Raw genomic sequence first — 19,500 nt, 5'->3', positions numbered from 1 at the left:
CAAGAACAACTAAATAAATGTTGTTGTTTTAACCCAAATATACATTGTCCAAGAGTCCCAGCTTGAGGACTTCTACAAGCCAATATTGAATCATAGTCATGGTGCAACAGAAAGTCAGCCCAGTATATTAATCATCACTCCAGTTACTTGAAATGTCATGGTCTGGTCTACATTTCACAGTGACAAAATGTAGGTTTGGTACATGCTCACTAGCGCAATATAGTGGACACAGGATTTGATACAAAATGTGCATGCCTTATATCTGCTGCCACACACACAAGAAAGGACATCTCACTTATTCGCAGGTTGTCTGATGGTCGCAACAGCTCTGTCAGGTGACGTCCAGCGTGCAGCCCGAGAAGCACCGGGAGTGAGGGCCCGTCCAACTCTGCTGGCAGCTTTAATTACCTTGATTTTCTTAAAAGCCAGACAGACCTTCGCTAGAACACAGTGTACTGTCAATGACAGAAAAAAACAGCAATTCAATGTGTGAAGCTGTTTTTGCACTTGATTCGTTTTTCAAATGTCGACTTGTTCTTGACGCAGTATCAGCAAATGTTTTAATTTTCACAGGTAAGGTTCTTCCAACAGTCTTTACGCTCATTCTCTCTCTGTGTTCACCCTGAGATGAAATTCTCATAAAAGGAAAATACTCTGAGATGTAGCCTGAAAGAAATGGTTGATTCATATTGGCCATTTCTTATCCTCTTTTGTTTGTATCGTCTCAGTAGCAAAAAGGAGTCATATCATCTTGCTGTCCTTTGTCCTTTGTGTAAAAAGCCAGGTGCATCAATTTGCCCTGAAAATTACTCTGAAATTTTGGAAGCCACATTAAGCTCCCTCATCCAGAAGGTGACTCAGAGATATGGCTGCAATACTAACATGCAAAAAGTCGGTGTCAGCTCGGCGAAAAAGAAAAAATCAATACAGCACTGAGAGGCCCTTTTACAATCTTACACAGAAATGACTGAGTGCAACAGCTTACAATAGTATTTGTCCAAATGACCATATATTTTTGGTCACGTAAGGTGGAAAATACGATACCATATGGATAGACTGTATGACATAATATAAACATACTATTAAATGTATAATTACAACAACAAAAAATTTGAAATCTAGATCTTTGCATTATACCCTGGAAAATCTGTGGGAAAAAAACGCCCTATCTCACATTGTTCAAGAAAGTGAATCCACCTTCATCCATATCTGCACTAAGATTTCATGGGTTCTGCCCTGAACCTACTGAATCCTTGCTGAAAGTTTTATGGTAATCTGTCCAGTAGTTTTTATGAAATCCTGCTAACTAACACACAAACAAATGAATATACATGAAAATATATAACCTCGGCGGAATGTATCAGAAACATTAACCCTGGGACTGAACTGCCTAAAATGACAGAATCCAGCGTTGAGAAAAAACTATCTAACGTGACCTTTGGCTTTTTTTAGTTTGGCCCATGTCACTAACGTTAAGGAGGATTGGGTTTATGACCTGTACTGCAGTCAGTCACCAGGGGGCGATCCAGATGGTTTGGCTTCACTTTTGGGGAGCTGTCATGTCGACCATTCTTAGTCAGTCTTCACCTCTGACATCAGTGATCCCCTGATTTTCCTCCAGCCCAACAGTTAGGCTATAATGTGTGGTTTTAAATCAATCATCTCAACAGTTAATTACAGGCTGGAACATACATGTGAGTGAGACCCCAGAGAAAACACCCAGCCACATAACAGGTGTTTGACCTGCAGAATAAACCTTCTGTCTGTTTCTTCAGACTAACTGAGGCTGACACATATATTTCTATATTTAGCTCTGTGGTTCATGCTGGGCTGGTAAATTGAGTTTGTTTTGCTCAGGTGGTTTTTGTTGTCTGTCCCCAGTGCAGCACTCTTTACAGCTGTCCAATCACAGTGTTATCAACCCTCTCAGCTCTGGTACCGGCACCAGCTCCTGCGACACATGTTTCATACCTGACAGTTGTTGAAGGAAGCAGCAAACTCCAGGTGGGTGGGGATTAGAGTGTGTTGTACTAGTTGCAGGTAGACAGAATTATGATAACCCACATCTAGTGTGGTATGATCCCTTGGGATTTTTCTGCTAAAATAGACTTTTTTTTGCTGTAATGAGTGGAATTGAGGTCAAAATATCAGAAAATGGCGGGGTTCAACTTTTCAAACCCCTTGATCGGGGCGCCACTGCTTTTAAATCCCAGCGCAGCCCAAACATCCACCAGTAGCTGTTTTGTGTCATACAACACTAATGAGCTGATTTTAAAGCTGAATTGATCCATTAATTTTGCTTTATTTTTGTTTTATGTCCCATGTAAACATTTTTAAATCTTATTTTAAGACACGGCATCATTAATCATTTCAAACTTTACTTTGTTCCTTAACATATTAGGATATTTAATTCACACTGTTTTATTTCTTCTAGTCATACTCCAAACATTTATAATTGTATTGTCTCCCACCCACAGTGCTGACTCAGCTGGTTCTTCTCTGGATGATCATACGATTCTGATGGAGGGAACAACAACATTCTTTTTACTACTTATTTGTTCACCTCAATTACCTTAATTGAAAAAAATGTGTGTGGTAGAAATCAGCCTTTGAATAGCTCATTAATCTGATTAGAAAAGATCATAACATTATTAAATATAGTAATCAAATAATAAAATAGCGTTATTTTTCAGCAGTTATTGTCAAAATACTGCTGAGAAAATAGATAATTTCATTGTTACCACACGGGGTCTTCTTATAGTGCCTCCAGAATTAGACCAAAATAACTGTCTCATTTTCATGGGAAGGGAAGAAGTAAAGAGGAAAGTTGCTGCCGTTAAACAAAGGTCCCAAATGTGTGTTTTAAAAATGCATGAATCTCAGCTCCCAGCAAAGTAATCAATGAGCTTATTGATCCAACAACCTTTTCAACCACCTGCAGTTCTATTGTGGCTATTTTGTTCAAGTCTGCACTCTTGAACTTGCAATACACGTTCTCATCATCTGTTTGATGGTCGTCCACTTCTGCAGGGCCTCTTGAAAGCACTTTTACTTCACTGGCAACGAACCAGCACACACACTGGCTTTTACACTTGCAAAGACTATGGATTGATTTCCTTTGTATCCTAGAGGTCTACCACAACCTTAACCATGAATATATCATACCCAGTAGTCTTAGTCTAAGCCTGAACCTGACGTTAAACCAGAAAACTTCTTAACCCAAAATTAAATGTTAAACCTTGAATGGATCTCATGTTATCCCCTACTCACAAATGGTGCTTGCATTTATATAGACTACTTAGGACTACTAATTATCATTGCATTTTGTACACCCAGCCCTCATCCCCACCTCAATTTAAACCCTAAAACCAACTCTTGAATTAGCCATTAGCCATTATTTTTCATTGTATCAAATTTGGGTCTTTACACAGAATTCACATTTTTGTCTTCATGTATTTTCAGAGTTCTGACATTTAACTAAATACATTTTTTGTAATTCAGTGTTTTTGTCCCCAGAGCATGAAGGTGAGTGATGTTTGGTGATACCCTGAATTTACATCTAGCACCACATGCAAGTGGTTTGGGGCCAAATGTTTTGAAAATTCAGCCTATTGGATAGTTTTGTTGTGTAATTTGGTTTTGATGATCATGTTATGAACCATGAATTGTAAAAACCTTGGTGACCCCTTAATTTTGTATTTCTTATCTTGATCTGTTGAATTCTAACAATAAATCAATAATATTACTTTCATTTATACTTATCTTGAGTTTGTAAGTTGACATTTTTTGGTTGTTTTTTGAAAAAACAAAGAGATTAAACATGTTATGGTTTAGATGTTATTGTATTAGATATTTATTAATATATATGATACTATATATTTGAAATATAAGCATGACAACATGCTAATTGTCAATGTGCCTTTAGCTCTTTATGTTTCTGTCATGTTTTGTTTCTCAAAAATAAAAATTTAGACTTCTCACAATTCACAAACATTCTTGTAAACATCTGGATGAAAAATATTGTACGACTTAAAAAAACAAATAAAATATCAGTTTTCTAAGTTGTACCTCCAGCACCTGAATAAGAAACAACATGGCCGCCAATCAGCTACCTGTAGAGGAAACTGACCTCAGTCCTGGAAATGTGTTAAAATCTTTCTTTTTTTAATCTATGGTGTAGCAGATATAATATTTTTCATCCAGACTGATCCGAGTATCTCCTGCAAATACCGTCAGAGCAGCGGTAAGTGTTTAACTGAGCTTCTGTTGTCCAAACATGCTGGTTAGCAGCATAGCTAATCTAGCTAGCCTTTCGCAACAACGATATTTGAATAGAGCGGCTAATATTTTGAGTTTAACGGCTGTTTCTTCTTTATTTATTTGATTTGCACGTATTATTACGCACCACAACCTAAAAGACAACACACAACACTACATTATAGTACAGGCTAGCACACTGACTATGCTTGCAAATTAGCTGCTAGCTAACTCTGGTGCAATACACCTTTTTCACGGCAGCCATTTTGACATGAAATAGTTCAACACAGGGGTTACTTATCACATTATATAAGGCTCTATCTAAATAGAGCACAGCCTTAATTATGTGTTAATTATGTGATAAGTACATTTGTACATTGTCCCTGTAAAATAAATAAATGATAAACAATCTTATTATCAAGGTTAACATAATAATTGTAATACAAATAATTAAAATGTTATTTCCAAAGACAAAATCAAATCAAAACATTGAACTAAACCAGGTCCTGATCTTAATAATAATGACAGTGCTTTAAATGATAATATAAAAATGATGATGATGATAATAATAACATGATTTCTATAGCATGTCATACAAGGAAGTGCATTAGAAGTTGCATTCACATGAAATACAAGAAACCAGTCAGAGACAAAATAGCAGAAATAACTATAACTTAATGTGGAAAATAAAACCTGCCTGATAATAATAACAGTAATATGAATAATAACAACAACAACAATAATAATATTATTAGTAATAAAATAAGTAAAAGTAATAATATAATATAAATGAGATAAAATAAAGATGAAAACAGGGTACACTAAATGAGGTAAAATACAGCATGTTAAAATAAGTTTCCTTATGGATACAGAGATACACTACTTTGCTATTAGCTCTTTAAAAGTAGATTCATAAGCTGTGTGTATAAGTGTGTGTGTGTCTCTCTCTCTCTCTCTCTCTCTCTCTCTCTCTCTCTCTCTCTCTCTCTCTCTCTCTCTCTCTCCTCAGGAGCACTGAGGCGCACAGAGAGGCGCGCGCGACCCCGACGCCCTGCAGCTCCTGCTCGGTTCTCTCTCTCTCTCTCTCTCAGTCTCTCCCTGCCTGTCTCTCTCTCTCAGACATCAGGAGGCTCGTCGTGCTCGTCTCTCTCTCCCTCTCCACGCGAGGCTTCCCGTTCATTCATCCATCCTTTCCGCTGCTGTCGGCTCCTCTCATGCCGCCGTCAGGGCGCTGGATCCGGGGCGCTTTGTGATCGACTGATGAACATGGCGTGCATTGGGGACGCGGACCCGTTCACCGCTGCCATACCTGCCACCAAAGTTGAACTCACGGTGTCTTGTAGGTGAGTAGAAAGTGCTGCTGCCTCACTTCAGTGTGGGCTCAGCGCGGAGGTGTTGGTGAGAGGCAAAGTATCCACAGGATCCTGCTGATTGACAGAGGAACTGTTGTTTCACTGTGGCTGTAAGGATGGATGCTTACGCACCAGATGGACGCTTTTATTAGTGTCATTGGATGTAACATGAGCCGCATCATTCGTGGGGGTCCCTCTCATCTGTGTGTCTGTGGAGGCTTGATGGTGATTTAGGGACTGAGGTGGAGACGTGCAGGGAAATGCAGCTGGATTTGGTGCGTCTGTTGGCAGCACTGTGGCTCTGGGTGATCTCCTGACGGAGGTCAGAGTTGCCAAGTCTCCCAACTCTGACACAAGTGAGAGCTGTGGGGATGTAGGGTTTTCTTATGACTGGAAATAGTCACTTTCCTCTCTGAGACAGACTTTGTTTATATATTTCATATGTTCATGCTTCTTTCTGAGGATTGTGTGCAGAGACTGGATGAAATGTGCATGAGCAGTCGGTGTGCTTCAGTTTTACTACAGCAGCAGCTATCTTAAAGCAGCCACACAGACAATTTATCCCGTTTGTTGGTTAATCAGGCTGTATTTTACAGGCAGTCCTCAATGGAAGACACCAATCAGCTTCTCCATTGTGAGGATTTCATGCTTCTTTATATTTAATTGTAAAGGAAATACCTGTATTTTCCCCATTCTATCTTCCATCAACTCACATATTTGTCGTCTTCTGTGCATGCACATTATTCAGCCTCCTGCAAAGAAAATATGTGTTAATATTCATTAATCAGCTGATTATCTTTCCATACTGGTAAATTGTTTGCTCAACAAAACGTCACAATAAAAGGAACCACACCAAGAGTATGGATGTACATATTGGTGATATGATCACAAAAGACAAAGACAAGCAGATAAGTGAAGCTGGAACAAGGGAATGTATTGGGAATTGTTTTTCTGATTAACTTGCTGTTAATTGACTTGATTATTTGATTAACTGTTTTAGCATGTAACATACATTCTGCAGCTCTCTGGAGGGGTGACTGCTATTCCTCCGACAGATATCCCCCCATTCTGTGTTTTGATGATGGAGGTGGAGAGGGAAACAGAAATGTTTGTTTTAGTTGATGCAGTGAGCGGGATTAGCCATAATATGGATTTTACTTTATTTGCATTGTGAGTTGACTGATTATGTCTCATTATTAATTAGTCGTTAAAGTCACGTTTTCAAAGTGAAAATCAAATTAAGCGTTGTGCTTTTTAAAAATGTCGATGGAAGTTGGAGGTTCACTCTTCCATAGTAACTGTTCTAGAGCTTTAAATAGTATCCAGTGGTCTTCATCAATAGACGTCCTCTTATACAATTCGGATTTCCTTCCAGACGAGCGGTTCAGCTCTTTATCAGAAATAAACTCTGTCGACCCTACACCAGAAAACGCATATCACATGACCATCCATGTACACTGGTCGTGCATGTGCCAGTGTAAACAAACAGTAGATCATCTTCTCTGCAGTTGGTTGCCTAGTTGCAGAAAATATATGAACAAGGAACAGCAATGGCTAAGGATTTCTTATTTTGGACCAATGATGATGAGGTGGTCCATTAGTGGTTACGAAAATGATTTATTAGTCGCAGCTTTAAATATCAAACATCCAATGGAGGCATCTGCACTCATAATGTTTCTTCACTTAATTATTCAGGAGTCTCCTTGACCCATCATCCACCAGTGTAATACCAACAATGATATCTGAGCTCTTTATATTTTAATGTAGAGTAGGTAGTAATCTGTCTTTTCTGGTAATAGCTGCATCACAGTAAATTGTTCACTGCACTGTAAAACCATCCTATTTTTCCATCACACTTTATCCATCTGATAATTTTCAAGTTTTGTGGGTCAGAAATCAAAATGTCCATCACAACTCCTCAATATTCAAGGTTTTAAATTCAAATTATTATTGTTATTTTTGATATTAGACAAAGAAAAGCAGGAATCTCATCCTCACATTTGAGGGGCACAAAAAAAAAGTATTTTCGATAAATCAATGAATCAACTAATAATTTTAGTTCTAAAGCAACTGTAGTTCCCAAATATCATTGATATTATAATGTTAGAAAACATTATCATAATATATATAATAGGATATTATTAATGTAAGGGTATTTAATACTAGTCATAAATATTGTCATTTTTGTTTAGCCCTATTGGGTTGGAGTAAATATTCTTTTACTTAATGAATAATTATTTATTTCACATTATTCTTGTAAATCCTTTTAAAGACATATAATGAACAGAAGAACAAAGACTTTGGACTGAATTATGTTTCCTCTGACCTTAAAATCCGGCAGCTGATGCATGGAACTGAGCTTTTGTTGCTGTTTCATGTCGCTCTAACATAAAAGCCTGATAATGGCTTGACAAAAGGAATCTGCCTGGTAATGACCTTAATGATTTAGAGATCAAAGCCTGTGATTTATCTTCCAAAATGAGGAAGCCGCTATCTTTAGAAAATAATCGTTCTTTTAAAATTATGACTTCAAAAAAGGAAAGATCTTCTAGGGTCATAGTTCATCTTTGTTTTCTTACAAAATGCAAACACACCCAATGCTTACACATGCAAACACTAAGTATGAGCTCTGGCCAGGGCTGTGCGATATGACAATGTTGTGTGATGATAGAATAATGGTTCAAACGCAGACACTGCAAGAGGCGTTTGCCTGTGGCACTGCACCATACGGCAAAGAATCATGAAGATGGAAGGAGGTAACAGCTGTAATGTGGATATGAAATGACCTCTACTGAGATATGAGATGTGGTCATATTGCACAACCTTGGCTCTAGCCCATGTTACCTCGAAAGGAAATAAATAATTACAGAAAACAGATGGAGTTTAGTATTAAATTGCTCTGTTTCTTTAATGGGTGATATGGAGTCTTGAGTCTTAGGATTATTAAGCAAGTAGTGCAGTGTCCATTGTGAACCTGCCTGTTTGGAATGGGCTGTTTGTTCTGCCTGTGGTGATGCTGGTTGCAGCTTTCTTTCTGAATATTTAAAAGTGACTTCCAGTTATTGAGCTGCAGCGAGTAAAGAGCAGCTGCAGGACTCGGTCCACAGAACCCAGAAGCCTAACCCCTGCTGCTGCACAAAGAGCTGTTCATCTGTTTATTCAAAGTTCAGTGATTCTTGACTCATCAGGCAGAACCTGAACTGGATAATCAGTTGTTTCCGTGTTAATGCCTTGTTGGCGTGATCAACAACACCACTTATAGGGTCCCATCTGCCACTGAGCGCTGGTCAACTGTTTAAAATGGAACCAAATGCAACCCTGCTTGTCCTCGGGCACTTAACAATACACATGCCAAGAGAAGGCCTATAAGATGAATGGTGTCTGTCAGTAGGAAACACCATAGACAGTCCTTTTGTACAGTTTAACCTGGGATCGACAAAATGACACCTCTGACAAAAAGGATGAGTTAAGTGCTGTGCCTTTATTTCAACTTGACAACTAGTATTGTGGATCTTAACCTTCCCTGAAATGTCTTAATGGAACAGCTCGACCAAATCACTAAAATCAATGTTTGAATCAGTTGCCAGTTTATTGACACACAGCTAAAACCAACCACATTGAGTATTCATGTTAATCTTGCTGCTGTCAAGCTGATACCCAAATGTGTTTGTTATATTTTATCCACAGGATTGTAGAATTAAACTATGCCAATTTAGCTATGTGTACACAATTAACTATTCACTCAGTGATTATATTCACACTTATGTGTTGTTTTAATTAAAGAACCAATTTGCATTATGGGAAATTTGGTATTCAGAGTGTTTGGAGTATGGTTTAGGACAAGATGGTGAATATTCCTTATACGTTTGAAGGTCTTCTGCACAAATGAAATGACCAACTACCAGTAGATGTTAGCAGGTGTTAGCGACCACATGCGGATGTTAGGGACATAACTTCAGTTGTGCACCTTAGCATTATCAGTTTTGGCCTTGTAATCAACGATACAAGCTGAATTTGAAGGTACACTCAGGCTAAAGGTAAATCTGACTGGCTACTGGCTTGTATGGCATGTAACTATGGTCCAAAAGTCCGGGTATCTTGGTCTCTGCTGCTATATTTTCACAGTTTCTTTTTGTTTAACCAGCCTTTCTATGCATTCCCCCACTTTGTGGAAATGTAATACTGAATCACCGTAGTATGCTGAAGCTGAAAATGAAAATGTTGGCAGCACATCAGAGCTGTTTCAACCCAAATTAAAATCATGTCATTTGTTTGAAAAGATACAAACATGACTGCGAGAGATAGTGAACTGTCACTCAAACATGTGTGGCCAGTGTTATATCCATATAACTGCACTATTTGGCTTGAGATTGTGATGCAACTTATGTTTAATTCTGTCATTTACGACGTAGAACCCACTTGCACACAATGCTTCTCCCATTATCCAATTAGCATAGCCTTGTTCTGACTCCCTCCGTTTCCTGATAGGTCAACAGGACATGCACTAGGTCAAGTCAATTTAAAGTCAGTTCAGTTTCAGTTTTGTATGAACTAAAATTGTGTCAGAGACACAAAGCAGCAAATTTTCATAATTGAGTTGGTGAAACTGTAAAATGTAAAATGTCTGCTTCAAAAAGGACTTAAACCATTGATCAGCTAACAAAACTGACTAAGTTTCATACATGGTGTAAAAGTTTCACTAAATTCATGTCTTGTTAAGACAATAACCCTGAATACCAGCGCTCATGTGTCCATCCACAGATGAAATTACAGCTATAGTTTCCTCCATTTGACAGATGCATTCTTTCCTCCACCATTTAGTTTGATTATATTTTTAAACAGAACCATAAGTGGGTTTCATTTTTCAGCCATTTGCTCAGGCAGAGTCAACACCTTCAGCAGTCTTCACCAACACAACATTTACCAGCCCTGAGCTGGTGGGCGGTGTGATTTTCCCACTTTGGTGTCTCTGCATGTCAGCAAAGCTATTGAAACATTCAGTCTAGATAAATCCCACCTTTCAGTGAAAGCCCTCCCTCACTCAATAAGGCCAAACCATCACCAGACTCATCACGTGTGTAGTCAAGCAGAAGAAGTGACAGATTGATTAACTCAAGTCCAATATTGTGCGTGAGTGAGAGGAAAATGCAGTCTGCGTCACCAGCAACAGCAGCTGTCTGACTGATCACCACTGATCAGAAGGCCTTGATTATACACACACACACACACACACACACACACACAAAGTTTATTGGAGGTTAGTTTTGTGCATGGATAGTAAACAGCGAGCCGAGCAGGCCTTTGAAGCTGCAGAATCAAATGAACCCTGCAGATGGTCGGTCGTCTGCCAATGTTTAGGCACAAAGATGGCGGCATTCATGTCGGCACGGCTGTCCACTGATCTGCGTGGTCCACAGTGGAGAGATAGCTGTGACCTTTGGGCACAAAAGGTAGCAAGTGTATCCCATCGAAGAATCGACGCGTTGCTATGTGGCTCTATTGGAGCCGGACGATGACCTGCTGAGAGGCCGGTCGATGTGTCACAGCCAATATTGCACTTTCCATGAGGAAGGTGAAGAAAGAGACAGAAAGATCTTGTGTCCATGTTTTTTTTAATGTTTCAGCTCTGTACACACACAACCAACATTACTCCAATAGTACAAAGGTTTGTCAGGCAAATACATTTAGCCTGACAAGGTCAGAGTTGAGTCATTTTTAGCACTAGTGATTGAATGCTATAAATTTTAAAGGGGACATAGCATGCCCATTTTACCACAAGTTGATATGGTTCCTTGGGGTCTTAATGAAATGTCTGTAACATACTTTGGTCAAAATACCACAAGGATCATTTAAAACAGCACCCTTTTTACCCTGTATAAAACAGCCCTCCACAGAGCGACCTGTTTTGAGTGCCTGTTCCTTTAAATGCTAATGAGCCAGCTCCCCCCTCCCCCCTCTCCCCCCATGATTTTAAACGATATAAATTACATATTTTATATGATATAAATTATCAAATATGCATCCCATACTTTGTATTCCCCTTGTTGTCCTGGAGTTTTAATTTTCCCAATCACATAATTAAATGTCCCCCTCTGCCCATCCACTACAAGCACACAAGCAGACAGACAGAGAGAGAAAGAGAGGTGGGGGGCTATGAAGACCATCATTTACCCCCGAACCCCGACATTCAACGGGTACAACAACAAGCGGAGAAAGCAGAATCGCGGGCTGACCTTATATATACAGTCTATGGGGCTGACCAGCGCGGAGAAATGCTCGTCCCGTGTGAACAGCCAGGCGGCTGCGCGCTTGAGAACGGCGCTGCGCTGCCTCGCAGCTGCTCCAGGTCCGGTGTACCCCGGCGTAACTACTGTACCCGGCGGAACTACTGTAACCCGGCGTACAGTAGAGTCGAACACTGCGGAAGTCTTCCACACAGCTGAGACCATGTAGGAGACTTCCAGTTCCTTGTTACGACACAATACCCAGGAAGCGCAATCGAGTCGCTCAAGCATGACGTTTCTGACTTAGAGGAACTATAACAAAACGCGCGAGTGTTTTTTCCCCAGAGTTTTTGGGTTGGTAGACATGCCAGATACCCACATTAACCTGTAGAAGCACTAACAAAGTGGAATTTGCATGCTATGTCCCCTTTAAGTAGGGTAGCAAACATTGGATTTAATTTTTATATAATCTGCTGATTATTATTTTAATTGACTGATTAATTATTTATTCTACAGGAGGGGAAAGGATGTGGGAAAGATGTTGAACTTACAATAATGAAAACCAGCAAATATTTATAAATTATAGATTTTAATCTTAATAATAATAAAACTCTGATATTAGTTGAGAATTCTCTAGCTTCAACCCTTTTAGTGGCTACAATTCCTCAGTTTTTAAGATTTAAAAATTGAATACAAAATTTATGAAACTGCAAATAAAATATGATATGTAAATACTATGTTTAAGAGATGATAGATTCTGACGTCAGTGAATATTGGACACTCTGGAACAATTCGAACAGATCCAAACAGGGCACACTGATGCTTCCTCCACTCATACATAGTCTTGTCTTCTTTCTAGAGCTTTCTTCTTTTTTTCATGTCTAAACTACCATGAAATCCATATTTCTGAAGATGTTCATAATGCCAAAAACCTCTAACCTCTAGAAAATACCCATGTAATAGTCCACATGTTCAGGCCCATAGAATAAGACTAGACAGAAAAGAGCACATGCACCCCACCTATTTCCCCCAGGATTGTCTAATTAAATATGAGGAAAAACCTTTCTCACCAGAAAAATTTAAAAGATGCTATAATCATGTTTAAAAATGTGAACTTTTAACTCTAGATTTTGTTCAATCTGGGCTAATGTGCCTCCCTCTCAACCATCTTGCACCCAAATGTTATATTTCAACTATAAATAATTTCAGTCATGTTAGGAGACACCATCAGGCTGCTATCAACGCTCTCTCGGGAACATTCAGCTTCACTTCGTGTGACGCTGTAGCCTCCAAGTGCTATTGTGGCTCCCCAGAAACTTAAATCCGCAAAACACATGATTTTTTCTAGTGGCTGCTGCAAGGTGACAGAATCAGCTTTTTAGTCTTTTACAGTTCATATTTTTATATTGCTCTAAAAACTAATATCCATCCATTTTCTCAGATGGCATTCATGATCTCTCTTGTCTCTAATGCGTCTCTTACAGTTGACTCTGACCAGTGCTGCATTGTGCTGCCAACAGTGTAAACTGTTCATTAATTAATGACCATGTATGGCCGCTCTGGGGCTCATTCACATATTCAAAAGCAATATATTTTATTCTTGAGCAGCCAGGGGAAACACAAACCCTGTAGTTTGGGATTTTTTCTGTTTCTTCTTGTGTTGCTGTGATGGTTTATTGCACATAGTGTATTTTAAGTTTGTCTTGGACTAAAGTGTACGTTCTAAATATTGCAGTGTATTTGCAATGACATATGTTCCCTTTACACCTGCACAATCTATTGTGCAACACCATCATAATCACTATGATCTCAGTGCTAAAAATAACTATTGAATTAACAAGTCTTTGACAGCGTCCACTAAGTCAACATTATTGGAAGTTGTATTGGATTGCATTGGATTGCTGGTGGACTTAATGGTGGCTGCTAAGTGTATTGTGACAATGAAGAAAATGGATAATTAATTTCACAGACAACTGTATAACACACAGCAACAACGTACTATGTTTTATTTTAATACTGAAATCATTCTTGTTTAGCCCACCACATGTATTTAAATGCAAACATTAGAAATGAGCATATAACAGCAGCAGCGGTAACTCTAATATATCTACATTCTGCACAAGTTAGTGTCACTAGCTTTTTTCTTCTGTAATTTATTATCAGTGCTGCTTCTTTATTGTGCTCGTTCGTCTGTTGTTTTCTTTCTTTTCACTGTAATTATTTTCAAAAGCACTCAATTCAAGTCTTGAATTGACGTGTCTTACAATTTCACCTCATGAGCTAATTTGCCCAAAACTGTACTGTAAAACTTTTTAATTTTAATGAAGGTTTTGTTTCTCCTGGTCTGCGGATTGTTTCTATTAGTTTATGGATTTGAGTCTTGAGACAGTTTCTGAATGTTAATGTACAAAATCTGTAGAGAAATTTGACTTGTGTGATGAAAGAAACTTGTCAGACTATAAGCAACATAAGCAAACAGAAGACAGGGTCCGGGTATCTGCTGTAAGAAGCCCCTAAATATTAGCAATACGCTAATTCACCATCAGACAATATCTGATGGGCTCTAAGAGTGGATGTAGCCTGGAAGCCAGACCAATCAGCAACCTTGGTCTAACCCCCGCTTTGGTTCAAACTGATTTACATCCATCCTGAAACTGGCTGCACCAATCACAACCATTTATCTAAAATGTGGCAGATTTGATTGGATGACTTATGTCGTGTGTTGCTGGGAGTGTTGCTAAACCAATTTTTTTTTCTTTTGTGATCCTGTTGACAGTGTGACCACGTCACTCTGAATTTGAATATCTCCTTATCTCTCATGTAGAATACCATCTCAAGTTGTATGTATTCCTCTCATGCATCAAATCTGAATGGTCAGGGTGAAAGCATCACACCCCACTACTGTATCATATCTGCTGCTGTGAGAGAATGGGGACGACTTTTAAGTAGTTCCAAAACGGCAAGTGCACATGCTTGCACACTCACAGTCACATACAGTGAACTTATGTTAGGTTAAGAGAGTCTAATGGCAGCTACATCAGATTTCATTTTCATTTTACATACAGTGCGAGTTACAGTGAGTTTTCAGACCCTTTCAAGTTTTCCACATTTCATTATGTTTCAGACTCATCTTGAAATGAATTCAATTCATTTTCTTTCTCATCAATCTACACACAGCTCTCCACAATGACAAAGCAAAAACAAGTTTTTGGAGTGTTTTGTAAATTTATAAAAAATAAAAGACTATTCATACCCTTCAAATAGTACTTGGCTAAAGTACAATTGGCAGCAATGACAGCCTCAGGTCTTCTTGGGAATCATCCTACAAGCTTGGCACACCTTTCTTTTGGAAGTTTCTCCCATTCTTCTTGGCAGAATCGTTCAAGCTCAACCAGGTTGGATGGGGAGTGTCCGTGCACAGCCATTTTCAGGACGGATATTGGGTTCATGTCTGGACTCTGGCTGGGCCACAGGACTTTGACAGAGCCACTCCTGCGTTTTCTTGGCTGGTTGCTTCGGGTTTTTGTTTCGTTAAAATGTAAACCTTCACCCCAGCCTGAGATCCAGAGCACTCTAGAAAAGGTTTTCAGTCAGGATTGCTCTATATTTTTCTGCATCCATCTTTCCCTCTATCCTGACTAGTCTCCCAGTCCCTGTCTCGGAAAAGCATCCACACAGCATGATGCTGCCACCACCGTGTTCCAAATCCCTTCCATTTGAGAATGATGGAGGCTACCGTACTCGTGGGCACTTTCAATGCTGCAGAAATGTTCTTGTATCCTTCCTTAGATCTGTGTCATGACACAATCCTGTGTCGCAGATCTACAGACAATTCTCTCGACCTCATGGCTTTCCCTCTGACATATACCATCAACTGTGAGCCCTTATATCCTCGTAAAAATCTGTTAAATCCATTTTAAGATGAGTTCTGAAACATAACAAAATGTGGAAAACTAGAAAGGGTCCAAAAATGTTCCGAATGCACTGTATGTCGTCATGTATGAAAAGACCTAAACTGAACACTGTAAGCAGACAGCTTGATTAATATATAATAATAATAATAAATAGCATTAAACTTTATCTGTATTGCACCTTTCATTCAAGAAATGCAGTTTAAACTGCTTTACATACAATGAAAAACATATATGAATTATATAAGAAATTGAGCATTTGTGTAACAAGCTTTTCGAGCCATGTAAGAGGCTGACCAATGTAATAATGAATGTAATGATGATCCGTATAGGCGGTTTCCACTGAATCTAATAAACCTTTTTTATCCGTGTATAACTTCTCATACATTTCCAACAGATTATTATTTGCTAATAACAAAAACTAAACAAGTTCAACTTCAGGTTCCATCTATGTTAATGAAAAGCTACTGGGCAGACACTCCTGTTTGCTCTCTCAGTATTGCAGCACCTTGCAGCTTTCCTCTTAAGTGTATTGGTTCTTGTTCTACCAATATGGCACAGTTTAGATGGAACTGAACAAAGACCACAAAACCAACGGATCAATTGGGCCTGCTGCAGGCTGCATTATTAAGTATTTGAAGCAGTCATTTAGCCTTAATGAGGCACCGGGCAGCTACTGAGACTCACCGCTGCCACCTTCTAGCTACTTTCCTCCACTGCTGGGATTACTGTCGACAGCTTTGAAGCCAACATGTCCATTAGAGTCCAGGGATTTCTGCCCAGCACAATATGACATTTTCATTTAGATTCTGTGTTTTAAGCTCAATATGTGTGTAATGAGTAATATTTAGAATTTCAGTGTTAATAGTAAATTCATTGAAGATACAGTATTTAAAGTCAGCATCTGTTATTCTTTCCAGCTAATATATATTATGTAGTTTTGTTATATGTAAGTATGGTTAAAAAGAGTGGGATTTTTTTCTGTTCTTAAATTGATACATTTGATCTGGCTGCACTGGAGCTTGGATGACAGGGCCTGTGCACCTTTAGTGTTCACTTTGTTGACAATATATTTACTGAAGCCCAACAACGATGTGAAGCATTCTTTTTTTTTTTTTTTACAAAATATGACGAGCTCCTTTCCCCATAGAAAACACTGCTCTTAAAGTTTGGCTAGTACTTCTGAATAATCGTGATGTGATAGGGTAATTACTGATATGTCATGCGACATCTGGATGCCTAGCAGCTAGTCTTGCACGCCCCCATGTAAAGCAAGAGCGGATATTTTGCAAAACAAATGTCTTCCTCTGCGTTTGGGCCTCTTGTTTACATGCAAACACAGTTTTAAGTCAATCAAACTGATATTTTTCCAAATGCCTTCCAAAGGATAATGTAAAAAATGTTTATTTTTCTGTGTATTCATGTGTACATAACAATGCATTTGGGAAACTACGACATCAACAATGGCGGCCATATACCAGTTTCTCTACAATTGGTTAGCATGTTTTTACAGAGGGGAAAATATCTGTTCAAAAGGTATCGACAGTAGAGTAGACAAGGTCTAAAACATTGTCAGTGGTCTTAATGTAGAAGACTGCTGAAGCCATACTGGAGTCATACTGTATTTCTGTTGTGAAATGTTTGTGTGTTGCTGATTCTGTCACTTTCCTTCAATAAAGTAGGATTCATTGAGTTCATTATTGAAGACACATCACTTTGTAGTTGAACACAAACACTCACAGATAATCTGGGAAAAATCATTGGGAGTTCAGAGAGGGTCTCAGGTGCTTCAGAGGTGGATTGATCGGAGCAGCTCACAGTCTTCTTCCGACTCAATTGACCTTATTGATCTGCTGTTATCCTCCCAGCAGGCCCAGCTTGTGTTGTTGTTAATTAGCTAGTTTATTGCTCCACAGAGGAAGGCCACTGCACTGACAGTAAGCTTACCTGCACTATGGCTGGTGGGGCTAAACGTCAAGCGGACTTGCATGAGGTTACTCAATGGTAGTGACCACCAGCTCTCTGTCTTTGAGAAACATGAGGGTGAGTAGGAACTGTTGCTGAGGATGAACATAAGTGATGGAAATAAAGTAACATGCAAGATATAGCAGAACTGTAAATGAATATACACAGTGGCAATCGTCGTTTCATGACCTATGGACAGCAAGCATATTCAGTGTTCTCTTGTTTTTTTTCAAGAGAACCCCCCCCTTTCTCCTCTCCCCTCCCCCTCCCACACCGACAGGTATTTAAAGCTCCTGCTGCCATGTTTCGGCATGTGTGACGTAACTGGTGGGATTTCAAATGTAATTCTGGTGTCGAGGAGGGACCGCTCTCATAAATGTTTGATGAACCACGAGGCTCTCTGCTCGGACCGCTCCAGACGTTTCCTGGGCTGCCCGCGGTGGAAAGGGCTTTTTAAAGAGTCGCCTGTCTCTATCAGGGCCAGGTGGAAGCCCTCAAGTGCACATGAATCAGGGGGCAGTTACCATATCCATATGAGTGTGTGCACTTCTGCCTGCAAACAAACGTACAGTTGCGTGCTGTCTTTTATACACTTACTTTTTTCCTCCTCTTGTCTTCACCGCATCTTGTTCCCTGCCTCCTCTCACACTCCTCTGGGAGCCATCAGGGAACAGTATTTCTATTTATTGGACATGTATCACATTTGGCAGGTGTAGTCGCCCACTTCTCACTCCTACACAATCTCTCCGACTTTCCGCCAGTCATCAAACGCAGCCCCGATATGACTACACCATCGCTTATTATCATTTATTCAGGGTTTCAGAGCTGGGGTAGGGCCAGTGGGTGTGCCCCGACAGCGAGGCAGCAGAGCGTGGTGTTTCACCATCTGGGCCACACTGGGATCAGGACAACACTAGTGCCTGATCTAGATACATCACTAGCCATCAACAGATTCCAGACACTCGCCTCTTGTCATACAGGACAGGATGGGTGACAGAGTGCTCGCCCTGCAGCCAGCATGATAGCAGGCAGCCTCATCCCACTCTGCCCCCGGTCTCTCTCTCTGTGCACAATATGGACAAAGTCATGCTTCTGTGGTTATTACAGCTTAAAGTAAAACTCAACACACAGTCTCTTGTAAGAATCACAGCCTGAAGGCTTTAAAAGTGGCTGTGAAATGTTTAGGTTTCTTATTACATGGAGAGTAATGGCTGAGGTTTACTCCAGGTCAGTTACAATGGATTCTAAAAAAATCACCTTCAAACTGTCAAGTGTCGAATTTATTCATGTTCCATCAGTATGCTTGGTAGCAGTGTAAGGCTACTGTATATCCATACACTTTAGTTTCAGAACTGTTTTTAAAAAGAGACCTCAGTTCACAAGAGCGTTTTAGCTTCATATCAGTAATAATAACATTGTAAACAGGAAGTGGATTGTCTAATCTGCAGTTGGTTGCTTAGTTACAGAAATACTACAAACGAGAAACAACAACGATGAAAAGAATTGTAATGAGGATGATGTTACTGAGTCATGGGTTGTGACTGATATGAACCAATTATTGACGACTGCGTCATTGTTTCCAAACATCTCTTTTTCTGGAATGATTCTGAAACCATGACACACAAATAATATTTGTGTTATCCAGCTAGAACAAGCTGCATGTTTTGAAAAACACAACAGTCCTATTTTATTGTCGTTCAACTGCATGAGCCATGTGACTATTTTGGTCCAATTATGACCGAGTGATCATATCTGCAGTAAAAGTCAGGTTAGTTTAATTTGAAATGTGAG

The 19,500-nt window shown here is 39.4% G+C and overlaps 1 protein-coding gene across 1 annotated transcript in view; it reads left to right on the top strand.

Moving 5' to 3' along the window:
• Positions 1 to 5,373: 5,373 nt before the first annotated feature.
• The window catches only part of LOC118109002 (copine-8), a 71,151-nt gene continuing 57,024 nt past the window's right edge, over positions 5,374 to 19,500 (top strand). Inside the window, exon 1 of the mRNA XM_035155781.2 lies at positions 5,374 to 5,600. Within this exon, the coding sequence (XP_035011672.1) occupies positions 5,518 to 5,600 (83 nt within the window). The 5' untranslated portion in view covers positions 5,374 to 5,517. The remainder of the gene's footprint in view (positions 5,601 to 19,500) is intronic.

The sequence above is a fragment of the Hippoglossus stenolepis genome, chromosome 5, assembly GCF_022539355.2.
Source record: "Hippoglossus stenolepis isolate QCI-W04-F060 chromosome 5, HSTE1.2, whole genome shotgun sequence".
Taxonomy (NCBI): Eukaryota; Metazoa; Chordata; class Actinopteri; order Pleuronectiformes; family Pleuronectidae; genus Hippoglossus; species Hippoglossus stenolepis.
The sequence above is the reverse complement of the archived record's forward strand: the minus strand, read 5'-3'. Positions and strand labels throughout refer to the sequence as shown.